The sequence below is a fragment of the Carassius carassius genome, chromosome 12, assembly GCF_963082965.1.
Source record: "Carassius carassius chromosome 12, fCarCar2.1, whole genome shotgun sequence".
In the NCBI taxonomy this organism is placed as follows: domain Eukaryota; kingdom Metazoa; phylum Chordata; class Actinopteri; order Cypriniformes; family Cyprinidae; genus Carassius; species Carassius carassius.
Genome location: NC_081766.1, coordinates 3,767,937 through 3,783,909, shown reverse-complemented (window position 1 = coordinate 3,783,909; position 15,973 = coordinate 3,767,937). Strand labels below are relative to the sequence as shown.

General features: G+C 34.3%; 1 protein-coding gene across 3 annotated transcripts in view; it reads left to right on the top strand.

Annotated features, from left to right (window-relative positions):
• pde1cb (phosphodiesterase 1C, calmodulin-dependent b) overlaps nt 1-15,973 on the top strand; it is a 61,996-nt gene that overhangs the window by 15,373 nt on the left and 30,650 nt on the right. For 2 of the 3 annotated variants that reach the window (XM_059563081.1, XM_059563082.1), the window contains exon 3: nt 1,367-1,538. In XM_059563081.1, coding sequence (XP_059419064.1) covers nt 1,367-1,538 — 172 coding nt within the window. Of the gene's footprint in view, nt 1-1,366; nt 1,539-9,663; nt 9,980-13,532; nt 13,560-15,973 lie in introns of those variants that run through there. The other variant, XM_059563083.1, reaches the window with a different exon arrangement.

The following is a 15,973-nucleotide window of genomic DNA, read 5'->3' as shown; positions in this document are numbered from 1 at the left end:
GAAACACTCACAGCTTGTCTTTAGCAAAAGGCTTTGCACAGTCATGGAAAAAAAATCTGGAAAAGTTCAAAGTGATTTCTAAGCCTATAAAATATTGTGAAATGTCTAAAACCAGTATTGAAAATCCCATTTCTAAAAACCATTCTTCAGTAATCACAAAAGACTGGAAAAGTCATGGTAAAAATAAAGTTTTTTAATGGTTCTTTGGCAGGGTGTATGGTTCCATGAAGAACCTGTAATATCCAAAGAACGTTTCCATTGCACAAAAGGTTCTTTGTAGCACAGAAAGTTTCTTAAGACTATACACATTGGTTCTTCACACTCAACATGTTTTTTTAAAGCAAAAATGTATGAAACACACAACAATAGTAAAACTTTAAAACTAAAACAAAAAGAGAAAAACATTAACAAAAATATAAATGTAAATACTACTAAAAATGTAGAATACTATAATAGTATTGATACTAAAATGGTGAAAACTTTTACATTTGGCATTCTTGCTGCAATGAATTTAGCAATGGACTTTATTCATAGAGGCGTTGGCCTGGGACTAGTTTTTCACTCCAATATTAGTCATTGCTATATGGCTGATGTTCTTTTAACATGACATGGGTATGACACTAGATGGCAGCATCTATCAAGGTATTCAAAAGTTAATTTAAGTTTAATACTTGATCCGAGGAAACTCAGAGGTGGCACACAGATTACATCTGAATGACAACATTATGTTTACATGAGCTAATGATGAAAATGATAATGATATGCACAGCATTGGTGGGTGCAAATCAATATAATTTACTATGAATCAACAACTAAGCCATTAAGATCCCTAGAGGAGGCTTTTTGGTTCTTTTTTAATCTTAGCATTTTGGTTTACTAGTGCCATTACTGTTATTTTGAAACTGAACACTTGAACACTGAAAAAAAAAGTGCATGGGAAGAACTTAAAATATTCAAATTACATTTTCAGACATGTTGACAAAGACATAATGTGTTGCTTTTAGACAGCAGAATACTGCCAGAGAAAAATGTACTAAAGATTGTACCTTTCGGGGTACGACAGCTTGTCACTGGGGCTGTACCCTCAAAGGGACTCCTTTGTACCGTCATTAATTACCTGTGTAGTAATGTCTACCCTAAAGGTAGTGATATGAACTCTTATGGTACGATTATGAACACTAAAGGGGTAAAGAAGGGTAAATTAGGCCAAATTAATTCCCTTTGAGGGTACTGCTCCAGTGATAAACAGCTGTACCCCTGAAGGTGCAATTTTTGAAAAAAAAAAATTCTGAGAGTGCATGGGACTTGTTTATTGTTTATCAAAGGCTTTACATGTTTCTTTGACTCCGATTCATCTTGTTTCCAGGCTCAAAGTCTCAGAGTGCACTCTGGAACACGCTCACTGCTGGGACGGGCAAGAAGGAGAAGGTCAAATTTCAGAGGGACATTCCAGACGATCCACACAGAATAGAAGAGATCCTGGCAGATGAGCTTCCCTCTACAGACATCCCAGAAGCAACCGAGAAAACTGCCGTCAGGTTCACCTTTTATTCCTTTTATTATGGTTAACCATTGTTTTACAGGTCATGTGTCCACTAATGGTATGCACTGATCTGGAAACAGCATCCTGAGGAATGTTTTCTCAGTTATTAACAAATGTTTTCAATTATTTTCAAAAGTTGTGAAAGAAACCACTTCAGTTTTATTCAGAGCCCAAACTGAAGAATACACAAAATTAATCAAGTAAACCCAAGTTACTTTAATCCAGTAAGTGTTCCTCTTGAAATATTACCAACAAAATCAAAGTTATTCTCATGTTTACTTTATAAAAATCTGATTTCACAGCAAAAATACATTAACTTCAACCTGAAGGTGTATGTTTGTACAATTATACTAAAAGGCATTTTACTTGCTTAAAAAATAATAAACTACCAATCAGATGGCTGAAGACATGTATAGATTGTGTACAACAGTTTTTCTCAGTAAGGTTTTGACCATTTTCATAATTTGGAGGCCTTAGAAATTTGTGTTTCAGATATGAGACAGGGTTTACAAGGTTAAATTCCATCTGGCCTAATTTGGAAGTAAAACGCTTTTGAAAAGCAAAATTTTTTAATTCCTGCAGAACCTTCTTTCAGCTATAGGATCCAAATTCTGCAAAACAAATACATGTTTTGTTCTTTTTCATTCCTTTTGCTGTCACTTTGGTCCAAATCTTAACATGTACAGAATGGCTGCATGTTTTTAGTAGTAAAATCAAAAGGCCAAAAACAGGAATGAAAGAGGAAAGCAAACATGCGTTAATTTGAGTTTTCTCCTGAGAAGCTCCAGTTGTAAACCGCTGCCACTGAAACTCATGGTGTTCACATTGATTACACAAATGCACTTCAGTGCAGAACTAAATATAGTGTGAACAGAAGAACATCGAATTCGTCTGTTTTATTCGCTTTGTTCAAACAGTGTCTTTTGAAAGAGCATTGTGCTGTTTTCTAGTCAAATTTCTTTGAACAGACTTTTTTTTACTTTTCATCTTTGCTGTCAGAGACTGATAATTAGTTGATGGATCAGAAGAGTTAAAGTACTGACTCTTGTGGTCTCTTGCAGTCTGACTCTGCTAAACCAACCTTTATTTTTGGGTGTCATTATTGAGAGAGGGTTAAGGGACATTGTTTGTCTTTTTTTCCCTTGAAAAGTTATAAAATGTGGGTCACTTCCCAGCCATTAACTGTGTGGACACATTTATCGCACCAGATTTCAACAGGAGTTTCATGTGAAGGAGAAAAAGTTCCCCTTGCAGATTTCATGAATGTTCAATTTGGTCTTTTCTTGGAATTTGGTTCAATTCACCACACTGACAACAAAAAGCTGCTTGGTTTGTCCGAAGATAAGAACTGTTCTGTGTGAACTGTGCTTTATATATCACAACACTATTGACAAGAGACATTGGACCTTTTTTCCCCCTGTGAAATTTTGCTGTGACTGTGCATTTAGTCTAGAAAAGAGTTAATGACATGAAGAAACCAATCTCAGCTCTTGAAACGACACGCTGGTGACGCCTTCTGGTCGAAACAGTGTAAATGCAGATAATACTGATCTGAGATCAGGCAAAATCCATATTAACACTGGTTCATCATGTGCTCACAGGGCAGCAGCAAACCATAGAATTTTCTACATATTTCGAAATAGTTCGAAATTCATAAAGCTTTGTTAACTGAAATAATGTGACTTTGGCAATTTGATAGTGCTCCGAATCACTGGTTTGAAACAAATGATTTGCAAAGGTTTTATAAGCGCACTTTCACAATTAAATTCACTTTTATGTGACATTTGGGCCTTGTCATTTTAAAAACATTGAAGGAGTTTGCCTGAGAGAATGAAATGAAAAAAATAATTTCTGATAAAGCACTTTAAATTAAATATCGATCCGAAGAAATAAACCTCATCGACTTAAATGTGTCTTCAGTTACTTGAAGTATTTAGTCATTAGAGTGAGTGGCATTTGATTATTTTCATGAAATGTTCATTATGATGCATTCCCGACAGAGATGCCACCCTTAAAATGATTGTTATTAATGGCGTGTTTGCCTGTTATCATAATGTAGTTATGCTCATTAGCAGCATTGTTAGTATGAAATGTTGGGTGGTATAGGAGGGTTAATTAATAAGAGGAATATTGTTCAGACTCATTAGCCGACACCTGTCTGACTGCTGTCAATATTACAATACCTTGGAAAAGCTGGAAAATCAAAAAAATCCAGTAGCTTCCGGTCAATATGAAATTGTCCTTTTGATCACAATCAGTGATAGTGCTTATGCATCAGTACAATCAATAAATCAAACGCAAGACGCTTGTAGTCAGGAATCTTGAATGATGCATTGAGTTGAGGGTCAAGGGTGACGTCTCTTCAATGGCAGGATATTTTATTTATTGCCATTTAGCCATTTATTTATTGTCATTTATTAAGATATTTATTTATTAACATTTATTTATCTAAAACCACTCCTTCAGACGACACTCATCAGCATGTGCACCCTTAGTAGCGCCCACTTAGTTCTCTGCTGACAACATGGCTTTACAGACCCATTTACTGTGACGCAAGCGATTTGTAACATTCACAGACGAGATGTCTCAATTTGTTCGGCACGTCACACAGCATGTTCTTAATATTGCTTAGCAAAGATGTGTGGCACTGTTATATTCTCATCAAAGCATCTGGATCAGATGATTAAAAGCCATTTTTTCAGTCAGACAGAAAAACACCTTAAATCAAAACCCAAGTACAAGCCATTCATCCACATGCAAGCTCCCTGAATAAAAAATGCTGGAAAATATTGGGAAAATGTAAAATTTTAAATCATTCACTGGAAGTCAGTGAGATTTTTCGGGTCTCTGACTCATCCTTAACTCATTTGGGACTCGTTTGGCATCTCAGACCTTCATGTTATGCCACAGTTAGCTCTTTTTCACTGAATCTTGTATATTTTGGGGGTTCTTGTAATTTTTGTGTGCAGTATGCATCAGACAGTCCACGAATGGTGTGTGCTTTCTCTCTTGGTTTGGTGTTTTCACATTCATTGGAGAGAGACCTCCTAACGTCCTCCTGTGAGACCTTTCCTCTGTCAACACGGCCGCTGGGATTGACCTGTGACATTTGAGAGACTTTCACCTTTGTAAGCTGTGATGTCTGTTGGATTCAGTTCAACTCCAAATACTTTTAAAGCTGTTTAAAGAACCACTTGTTGGTGTGGATCATCTAGAGAGCCTTTCTTTAGGCCCAAAGTCTATTGGTATCTGAATTTCAGCTTTGGGAATTTAATTTGCTCAATGTCTTGTTGCAGTCTTTGTTGTGTGAAATAAGTGTAAGCCCATATAATATGTATGGCTGATTGATTGTGTTTTATTTTAAGGCTTAAGTAGTTGCCTTAAATTATAATTATGCCTTTCAAGACTCCTCTTATTCTGGCCAAATATTAAGCAGCGCATATATCCTGTAACGAGGTTGCATTTGTTAAAAGTCATCCAAGATGGTAGAAATACAACAAAAATAACAATTTCATTCACTGAAAAATATTGATTAAAACTTCTTACAAGTGGACTGTTTCACCCAATATTGAATGTATTTCATGCATATTAGAGTCCTAGGTAGTATTATGAGAAAAAATGAGAGTCGCAATAAATGGTTGCATTATAAATGTTTATTCAAACCTTGACAGCCAAAAGGGTTAAATGTTTAGAAATTGGATATTTTATTTGCCATAAAATTGTGTTGTTGTTGTTGTCAGTGAACTCAGCTTTCTTCAGTGGACTTTGGCTCTGTTGCTCTGCAGATGTGTTTGTGTGTGTGTTGGATATTAATAATGTTTGCACATTACTTTTTTAATTTTTAGAAAGTACTTTTTTTTTTTACTGCTAGACTATCGTTCAAAATTGTATTTAATGTTTTTAAAAGAAGTCTCTAATGCTCACCAAGGTTGCATTTATTTGATCATAAATACAGTAAAATCAGTATATTGTGAAATAGTATTATATAAGCGTGTTTTATGATGTAATTTATTCCTGTGATACAAAGCTGAATTTTCAGCAAAATTTCTCCAGTCCTTCCGTGTCACACGGCACAAGTAGAAAAAAAGTTTTCAACCACAAATCAATACTGACTGAAAATAAAACTGAATGAACCTTCACGCTGTAAGCAGTGCCTTTGTGCCTTTTAGTGACCATTACATCAGCTGATTAATATTCATGAGCCAAGCTGATCATATTTATAGTGTTTTGTGATGCCACTGGTCAAGTTTGATGTCTCTAGTGATGATGTGATGGGTCACAGGAGGTCATGACGTCATGGTTAAAAGCTCTCAGCCACCTGACACTGTCACTTAAAAAAGAAAAATAGTAGAGTATAGAGAGCAGGAGGAGGCAAGCATCTTCAAACAAGACCTTTGAAGAGCTCCCAGTAGTCGGAGGGGAGCCCTCATGTGTGGCACAGAGAGCATCTCCTTAGATGAAAGCGGCCCAGTGCTGATGTGTCTGAGACTTTGCCCTGGCATTATCTCCTTCCTCCTGCATCAGGTAATTGAAAGCCTGTGAAAGAGTCATCATCATCATCATCAGGAATGAACAGCAGGCAGGGAGACACGGGTAGAGCTGAGCAGCTAAACACAGAGACAGGACTCGAATGATAATTGTTTTTAATAGGGAATGCAATGTAAATTACTGGAAAGACGTGGCTTAGTGGTTAGAGAGTTTAACTCCTAACTCTAAGGTTGTGGGTTCGAGTCTCGGGCCGACATTACCACGACTGAGGTGCCCTTGAGCAAGGCACCGAACACCTAACTGCTCCCCGGGTACCGCAGCATAAATGGCTGCCCACTTCTCCGGGTGTGTGTTTGCTTTGTATATAAACAGCACACACGTGTAGTGCGGCTGACACAGAATAGCGTGGATATTCTACTAATGTTATATTTTTTATGCTCACTGCTAAAGGTCATTGTAATAATGAGAATTTGAGTTATAGAACCAAGGGGGTCAAAGTTTGGCTGATTAACTTCAGTTAGACTCGTACTGTAACAACTCCATTATGGCAGCAGTAAGTGTCTTCCTCAAGTATTGTGTGATCTGACAAAATGAACATTTTGGTAGCTTTATATAAAGCAAGTATTTCATTATATTATAGTAAATGTTTTACCAGTGACAGATTTTTGGTTACACTTCTTCTCAGAATTGCATGGATGATTTAGCTCTGGATATTACCATGGAGCACCATGTTTTGGAAATCTTCGTCACTAACCTGCTGCTGTGTCTCGGCTTTTAATAACAGCTGTCCCTGAACGTCTCCCTAGAGAAAAAACATTTCCAGTGTGAGGAATTAATTCTCTGCATTAGTCTCAGGCCGGTCAGCCCAGCTTTCAGCCTTATTGGATTTTCGGGGTGTTCAGGAAACTCCATTATATAATGACCCCATTGTGCGAAGCAGATGGAAAAATACAAAAGCACAAGAAACAAAAGGAAGGATAAACTTAATCAACTGATTTTCGATAAGAGCAGTGTAAGGGAACACAAGTGAACCACAGCATGGTGTGACGACTCTGGAGGGGTTCAGTATGTTTTTAACAGCATTTATAGAGCATTGCATGCTTTCGAAATAAACATCACTGCTAAAATGTTGGGAAGCAATGAAACCCATGTATATTGTTAGCATTTTTTATGTACTTAGCAGGTCAGAAAAATTTGATGAATGAATTTGAGAAATTTTACTTTGTGTTAAGACTTTTGAATGCAGATTTTTTTTTAAGATACTTAACAGTTTTGCCATTTTGACTCACCATTTCAATGGCAGGCATTGTCTGGCCAACCAAATGTTATCTTCTTGATCAGATTAACCTCATGTTAATATTTATTTGAATTAGAATCATAAAAATATTGCAAACCATAACAATACATAAAATAGTTGGCAGGCGATTAAATAGGCGTTGACAATAGGTAATTGGAGATCAAATATTAAAATCTTTGTTTAGTAACAAAGTAGTTGACAGATATTTTGTAGACAAGGAAAATTAAATATTTTCTTATTTGAAAGAAAATGTAGTTTAAAAGTATATATTTTCAAAGGCACTCAGATTGTAGAAACAAATTTAATATAGATAATCTTGACTTTTACATTTTTTATTCATTATTTTGAATTCAAGACCATTAAAAAAAGACACTGCAATTTTAGGGAAGTAAAGGCAATTTTATGCAACCTGAAAAAGATGCACAAAATATATGTGTGAGATAGTATATGATGTTTTTGAACAAAATATATAATTATCATCATTGGACATAAAATGTATACTTAATAAAAAAAAAAAAAAAAAATATATATATATATATATATATATATATATATATATATATGTATATATATTATTATATATTAATGTATATGTATGTATGTGTGTGTATATATCCAGTTTTCAGTGTCACATGATCCATCAGAAAACATTCTAATATGCTGATTTGCTGTCCAAGAAACATTTTTGTTGTTGTTGTTATTATTATCAAAGATGAATGCAGTAGTGCTGCTTAATATTTTTGTGGAAACGGCAACACTTTTTTCAGGAATCTTTGAATAGAAAGTTAAAAAGAAAAGCATTTCTTTGAAATGGAAATCTTTTGTAACATTATAAATTTAATTACTACCAATTCTGATGAATTTAATGCATCCTTGCCGAATAAATTATTTTATTAAATAAATAAATACTGCCCCCAAACATTTGAACAGTAATGTATATATGAGCATACAGTACTTGGCGACGTTTTTAAGATCCTATCTGAAAAAGAACTATGATTTCAAATATAAGAAGCGAGAGACTTGGTCTCTCTTAATCTCATTGCTCTCTTGGAGAGCCAGTCGAGATGTTAAACTTCCATAATGTTCCGCTCCTAGAAAATAAATTGATAATGCCGGCTCATAGACTCTTTAATTCTCTAGAATTCATGAATTTGTTCACTGTGAAGTCTCCTGATCTTAAAGACTAATCTGTTTATCGTCTGCAAGTCCTGAAAGAAAAATTTAGCAATCATTGGATCATCTGGTAAATGGAAGTGAAGAATAGAGCAGTGTGTGTGAATGTTTGTGGTAATGTGTATCTGACAGTAGGGTGGCACATCAGCTAACAGGCGTATAATCTCACTCTGCTCTTCAGCTGCAGGCTAATTGGCCTCTTCATCTCTCTAGTCACAGTTTGTGACTTTAATTCCTTTCTATTTCTCCTTTTCCCCCTCACTTCCTCGGTCACCCCCTTTCCAGCATAATAAGACACCTAAATGTTATTGCATAGCGAGTTTTTCATTGCCTATTGGTGTTTTCACATCAATTTGCACGGTTGTTAATTGTTTACTAATTGTTTTTTTAATAGTTTTTAAGTAATCATGCTAGATGAGCATCTTTTGGACCATTGCAATATGTCGTTGTTGTGTTTTTTTAGCATTCTTTGCAGTTGGTCTTTTTTTTTAAATGTAAGAACTATGACTTTCACACCAATCCATGAAAAAAACTAAACAAAAAAAAAAACTCTGATGGCAAACAAACCAAAAGCTCTAGTGTGAAGGTCTCAATTATTTAGCATTTATGAGCTATAATGAGAGAATTGCTCACTTACGAGTATGATACTGGATAGTAAATCTCAGATCATTCAGTCTTGGATGAATTTGAGAAATGTTTGAATTCATATTGAGATTTCTGACTCGGGTATCTTGCCAAATCTGAGCTTTTTTGTTTTAAAGCCTTGTTGCCATTCTAGGAGATATTTTAACTGATCATTAGACACTATTGAGACACTACTATAGCTATTTTATTTTATTTCCGATAATGTTTATTTAATTTTAAGTAACAAAAAATATATTTTTATGTTTTAGTTAACTAAAATAACCCTGGAGATTATAGGTTTTTTTATTTATTTTTTTTCTCATGGGACTCAAACAAAAGCCTCCATTTGCTCTTTGTTTAATCTCATTGCTGTCCAAGAGAAACAATTGAGATATTAAAGAGATGTCGATTGTGATTTGTCCTATGGGAAGAGAGCCAGTTTGTCACTATTGATCTCCGTGCCATCACTGCTAGAGGCTTCAGTAACGCTCAGCTCCTCCCACCAACACTCATGAAATCAGGAGTCTGCCTTTATGTGTGAGAGAGAGAGAGAAAGAGAGGTCGAACTGCAGTACGGTCACATACTCCTGTGCTCAGACAAGAGTGAAGCACGAGGGACAGGAGGAGGAGCAGCAGGAGAAAACAGGGCTATGACGACTGCAGCGTCCCGACCACAGCTCATCTGAAGAGGGGAATCCGTCTCTCCTCTGCTCCGGCTCTGGGATTAAGTTTGTTTTTTCCTGTCTTGGCATCATGGAGTCTCCCACCAGAGAGATCGAGGAGTTTGAAAGCACGTCGCTCAAGTACTTACAACCCGACCAGATCGAGAAAATCTGGCTCCGACTGCGGGGACTGTGAGTATGAGCTTTTCAACATGTTGTCTTGTGTTTTGTGTATGTGTGTGTGTGTGTGAGAGAGAGAGAGGGAGAGAGTGTGTGTCCATCTAAGAGATTGACAAATATCCTGAATTTCATGTAAACATGTCAAATTCACTTTTCACCCAAAAATAAAAAGGAAAAAATAAGAAATGGTAATCAGAATAAACTCTAAACCCAGTTTTAGGACCGTTTTTGCATAGTGACCATAATTTTTTTTAATTAAAATTAAGCATTTTTTGTGGATTCTCGTTACTGAAAGTCACTTCCTGCAATACATTTTGTTTTTAAATCAGCATAAATTAAAGGCAGTACAACAAATATAATGACGGACAAATAATAATATTCACAATATTCTTTATTTTATTTTATTATTTTTAAGTTGTATTATTATATTGTCATTCCATATGTCAGATTCATAATAAACAATGAAAATGGTGATTAATAATAAAATAATTAAACATTTAAAAAGCATTTTGGACACTTACTGGATTTGGATAGTCAAATACTGTAAAAACAATAATACATATATATAACTTTAAAATGTATTACTTTTTGGATTGTAGTAATGAGAATTTATTATTGTTATTGTTATTTTCAATCGTCATGAAAATGGCCCCATGCAAAAAGTCTTGATTGTTTTTTTTTATCTTTATATTCTTTCGTGTGTGTGTGTGTGTGTGTGTGCGGCTGAAATATGACTTTATACCATTCTTGATGGATGCACTTAAGAAGATGCTTTAAAAAAAAAGAAGAAAAAAGAGAAAATTGTAAAAAAAAAAATATATATATATATAGGTCATTTCACAGATACCTGGTGACTTTTTGTTAATATGTTTCAAATACTTCTCAAATATATATTAAACAGCTCCATCATCTATAGACAAACTCATTTCTTCGCTATCAATCAGTTTTTCTCTTTGGCTGTTATTGAGTGGCTGGAGAAAAAGTCTCTATATTATCCCAGAATGAAATGCAATTTCCTCACTATGAGTGAAGAAGAAAAGACGAGAAGAGGAGGAGAAAGAAAAAGCGAATGAAAGCAAGAAAGAGATGAAAGAGGGGAGGGTTGGTTGGTGACCTCATATATTTTCTCCCTTCATGTAGTAGAATAGTAACTTTTCTCTGTTCATGACGAGTATGATGAGTTTTTGTTTTTGTATTGAGTCTGTTAAAGTCAACATTAAATCAAATTGATTCTATTTAGTTTGTTAAATGCATAGTTCTGGTCTTATCGTAAGTGATTCATTAGTGCAAATTAATCCAAAAAGGAAAATGTCTGTCTTTATAATCTTTTATCCAAACATAATAACTTGCTCCTCCTCTGAAATTACTTTTTCTTTATTGACAGACGTCAGCAAGAACTCTTGGTAACACTTTAGTATAGGGACTAATAGAGTATATTAGAGAATAGAGAATTTAGTATAGGTTAATAGAGATATTAACTAGTTGTTTATTAGCATGCATATTGGCTATTTATTAGTTTTCATAAAGCACATATTCTGCATGACCATATTCTACATTCCTAAACTTAACAACTACCTTACTAAGCATTATTTATCAGTTTAAGGTTTAAAGTCGTAGTTAATAGTTAATTAATAGCAATAAATCTTTTATTTCAACTCCTTCATATAAAGGCACTTTACATAATCCAATCAATTGATTATGGATAAAATGAAGCCTCTCCCATCTTATTTTTCTTGTTAAATGTCATATTTCTCTTAAGCATACATAAGTCATATTACGTAAGTAAAATTGATTTTATGTTGATTTGGGCTTTAACTTCAATAAATTAATAATGAACAAAAAAATGTAGTTTAATGTATTATATTTATTATCATGAAAATGATTGTTTTATTTACGATCATGATGGAAAGTATAAAATAATAATTCATATAAACAATAAAATAATTTAAATGAAAAATATATATTTTTAAACATACTGGATTCGGATGGACAAAAAATGGATTGAATGGATTAGAAAATTTATCAAATAATAAAAAAAAAAAATTAAAAAAAGAGTTAAATTCCTTTCTCACATTATAGTATGAAGATTATTATTATTATTATTATTATTATTTATTTTTTTATTTCTTGTAATGAAGATATCACCATGCAAAAAGACTTTGTGATCCTAATCCTTAAACATGTCTTTTTTAAATTCCTTATAAATAAACTTATTTTTCTCTTTAAATGTCACATTTCACTTGAATGTACATCAGAGTCAGAATAGTTCACTAAAATTAAAAGATATACACAGACAAATACATGTAGTTTTATGTATTTTTGTGGAAAATGAAAGGAGAATTTTGCAGGATATTCAAACTGTAAGTTTCTTTATAAAGATAGTAGAAAGTAACCAGGGCCTGTCAAAACCACCAAAAAGCACCATAACAGTGGTGCCAATGATGTCACAGACACGTTTGCACATGCACATACACACGTTTAATGCGTTCCACAAAAGTAATGACAGATCATTATATTTGTGGGGAACTATTCCTTTAAGAACTTTGTTTTTCTCTCTAATGGAGAGCCAAAAACAAGTGCACTTTTTTTGCCAATATTGTGTTAGTCCCTTCACTTGGTTTGGATTATTGCCCGTCACAGGACGCCAGGCGGGTTCACAGGATGTTAAGCTGTTTTGCTGTGTTTTGGGCATGTAGAAGCAGCTGTATGTGTGGATGTTAAAGGTTACTGCAGTGGGTAAATCTGACCGCATCTGCATTTAATCTCACTGAAAGCCTCGAACACGCACAGCTGTCATGAGAGTGTGCACATTCGTGGACATGGTTTTGCACGTGCCCTTGAGCGCATACAACATCTTAATGGTGTGAAGCAGCACTCATAATCGTGTTTGGGGACTTTAGAAAGAAAAGGGAGACAGTAAGGAGTTCCTTTTCTAAGGAGTAATTTCAGGCAGCAGTGTAGGCTCATGGCAGGAATGAGTAATGATTGGGCAGCTGTGAATTTTCCTGTGCGTTGAATAATTGCTTCACCGTCCTTGTGTTGTTAATGGGCTTTATTTGAGAGACATATATGAGCTGTCAGTGGTACACTGTAAAAACATACTTGATGAAGCAGCGCTTTGAACAGCCTGTAAAGTCAATTTAATGCCTTTCATAACAAAATGAATTTAGGTTCATGTCTCCAAAACTGAAAAAAAGAACAGATTATGTATATCAAGCAGATAAACAGTAAGAGATTTTATTATTATTATTTTATTTATTTTCAGGGGTGTGTGTTTGCATGTTATATGTGGATAGCTTCAAATAATTTTTAAAAAGTGGATGCAAAAATGTTTTGCAACTTGCAGGGCCATAAAAACAACCTTAAAAATAATATAACTAACAAAATATGTATTAATAATAATAATACAGTTTGTTTATGAATAGTAATTCATATTCATATTTATGAAACAGCAGGGTTTAAATATAATCTGTGTGTGTGTGTGTATTATTATTTATGAAATCTAATATAATTGTGTACAGTAGTAAAAATCAAAGTTTTTAACATGGTGTTCGTTTTGTTTCAGGAGGAAGTACAAGAAAACATCTCAGAGGTAAGGCAGTGCTGAACTCATTACCATCCACTGTGAAAACCTCTTTCAGCAATAAATGTGATTTCTCTAATATTTGTGTTTCATGTATGTATTAGCCAGATTCAGTAACATTCACTGAAAAAAAAAAATAGAGCTAAAACCACCTGAAGGTAGCTGGTCCAAACTGGTGTAGGTGGATGAACGCCCTTCAAATGTCAGCCGGTTTTATTTATTTATTTATGACTCCATGAAGAATCTTTAACATCCATGGAACATTTCCATTCCACAAAAGGTTCCAGAAACATGCATTAAGAAAAGTCTGTAATGACTTCCTGTTAACTTCAAGTGGGTTTAAACTGGATTTTCTAGCAGGAGCTGGCATTAAAATGATGTAGTATTACTAGAAACACATATTATAAATGGGCTCAGTTTTGACTTCCTGTTGATTTTTTTCTATAAGAAGTGCTGGCACATGATTCTGAAGTAATCTTGTAATGGAGTAGAGTTACTTATTGTTTTTGGAACATAGTAGATGGTTTGTTGCTGGTCCAAAGTGACCTATCAGTACAAACCAGTATGATCAAGATCATTTAAGCCAAGTTAGTAGAGCAGCAGTTCACACAGACTTTTCTTTCTTGGCAATAACATAAAACGAGTCGTGTACAGTATCACCAGAAGTAATTAAATGGGGTCAGTTTTGACTTCCTGTTGACTTTAAGTTGGTTTGATATGAATTTTTCCTGCAGCCACTGTTCTAAAATAGTTTTCCAAATTTCTGATGAATTCCCATAAGTATGGAAGCTTGTTTCCACCTTGGGATAAAATATCTCACAATTGATTTCAGATAAACTCATTTGTGAGAAAATCAGAATTTGGAGATTATATCTTGGAATTCAAACTTTTTTCCTCCTAATTTTGAGAAAAAGAAGTTAATAGTAGAATTATGAGATATAAATGCAGAATTGTGGTATATGAACTCAGATTTGTGAGATATAAGTGCAGAACTGTAAGCTATAAATGCAAAAATGAAAGATATAAAAGCAACATTATGAGATAAACTCAAATTTGTGATATAAATACAAAATTGTGAGATCTAAATGTATAATTGCAAGATATAAACTCGGATTTGTGAGCAATAGCAAAATTGCAAGTTATAAATGCAGAATTGTGAGCTATAAACTCAAATTTGTGATTTAAATGCAGATTTGCGGGAAATAAATTCAGAATTGCAAGATATGCAGAATTGTGAAATATAAATTGGAATTGCAAGAAAGTAAGCATGAATTCTGAGTTTCTCTCACGCAATCCTGACTTTTTTTCTGGTTGAATTGTGATACAAACTAGAATTAAACAGAAAAAAGAATTACTTTTTTACAATTACAAACTAGAATTACAGAACCAAGCTTTTGTCATAACAACTGCCTGGAGGTGATTATAGAGTAAGCATGTGATTGAGTAGAGTTACCTTGTGCATTTATCAGAATTACATGGCAACACAAACCACAGAAAAGGCGCAGCGTTTGAATGCAGTATGTGGCACTCTGCATTGCTGAAAACATCTGTTGAAACAAATGTGCTTCAGCCTGCACTGAGCACTCTGCAATTATGAGTGAGAAGAGGTGGGGGGGGGGCAATAACAGAGAAATAAAGATGTCAGGAGAGCCGATGCTGAAACGTAACGTAAAAAAAGAGCGAATGAGAGAAACGCAGAGAGAGAGAGATGGTTAAGTCGGGTCTAATATTAGAGCGAGAGTGGGTTTAAATGGGGAGGGCTCAGCGGAGACTTTCCTCCACTAACAGAGGGAGGGATGACTTCCTGTGCAGCTCCTCTCTGATTGACAGCTCAATGGGAGTCTGGGTAATTATGGCAGGCTAATTGGCTGCAGAGCGTTCTGGGACTCTGTCATTACAGACGCAACAGGACAGTTACAAACACGTGTGTGAGAGCATTCACACAGACACGCATGTAGTACATGAAGAAAGACTGGAGGATCTTTCATTAATTTTCATTTTAAATGAACTGAGCCGTTATTATCAATGTAACTAGTACTATTTCTGTTCATTTAAATTAATTACAATTAGAATATGCAGTTCAAAAGGCAATAAGAATTACTAAAATAAATACTTTTATTCAGGATGCATTAAATTGATCAAAAGTGAAATTTATAATGTTACAAAAATAATCCATATATTTTTTTACTTTCTATTTATCAAAGAATCAAAAAAAAAAAATATTGTGGTTTCCACAAAAATATTAAGCAGCATAGCTGTTTTCAACATTGATAATAATCAGAAATGTTTCTTGAGCAGCAAAGCAGCATATTATGATGAATGATTTCTGAAGAACATGTGACACTGAAGACTGGAGTAATGATTATGGAAAATTCAGCTTTGATCACAGAAAATAAATTACATTTAAAATATATTTACATGGA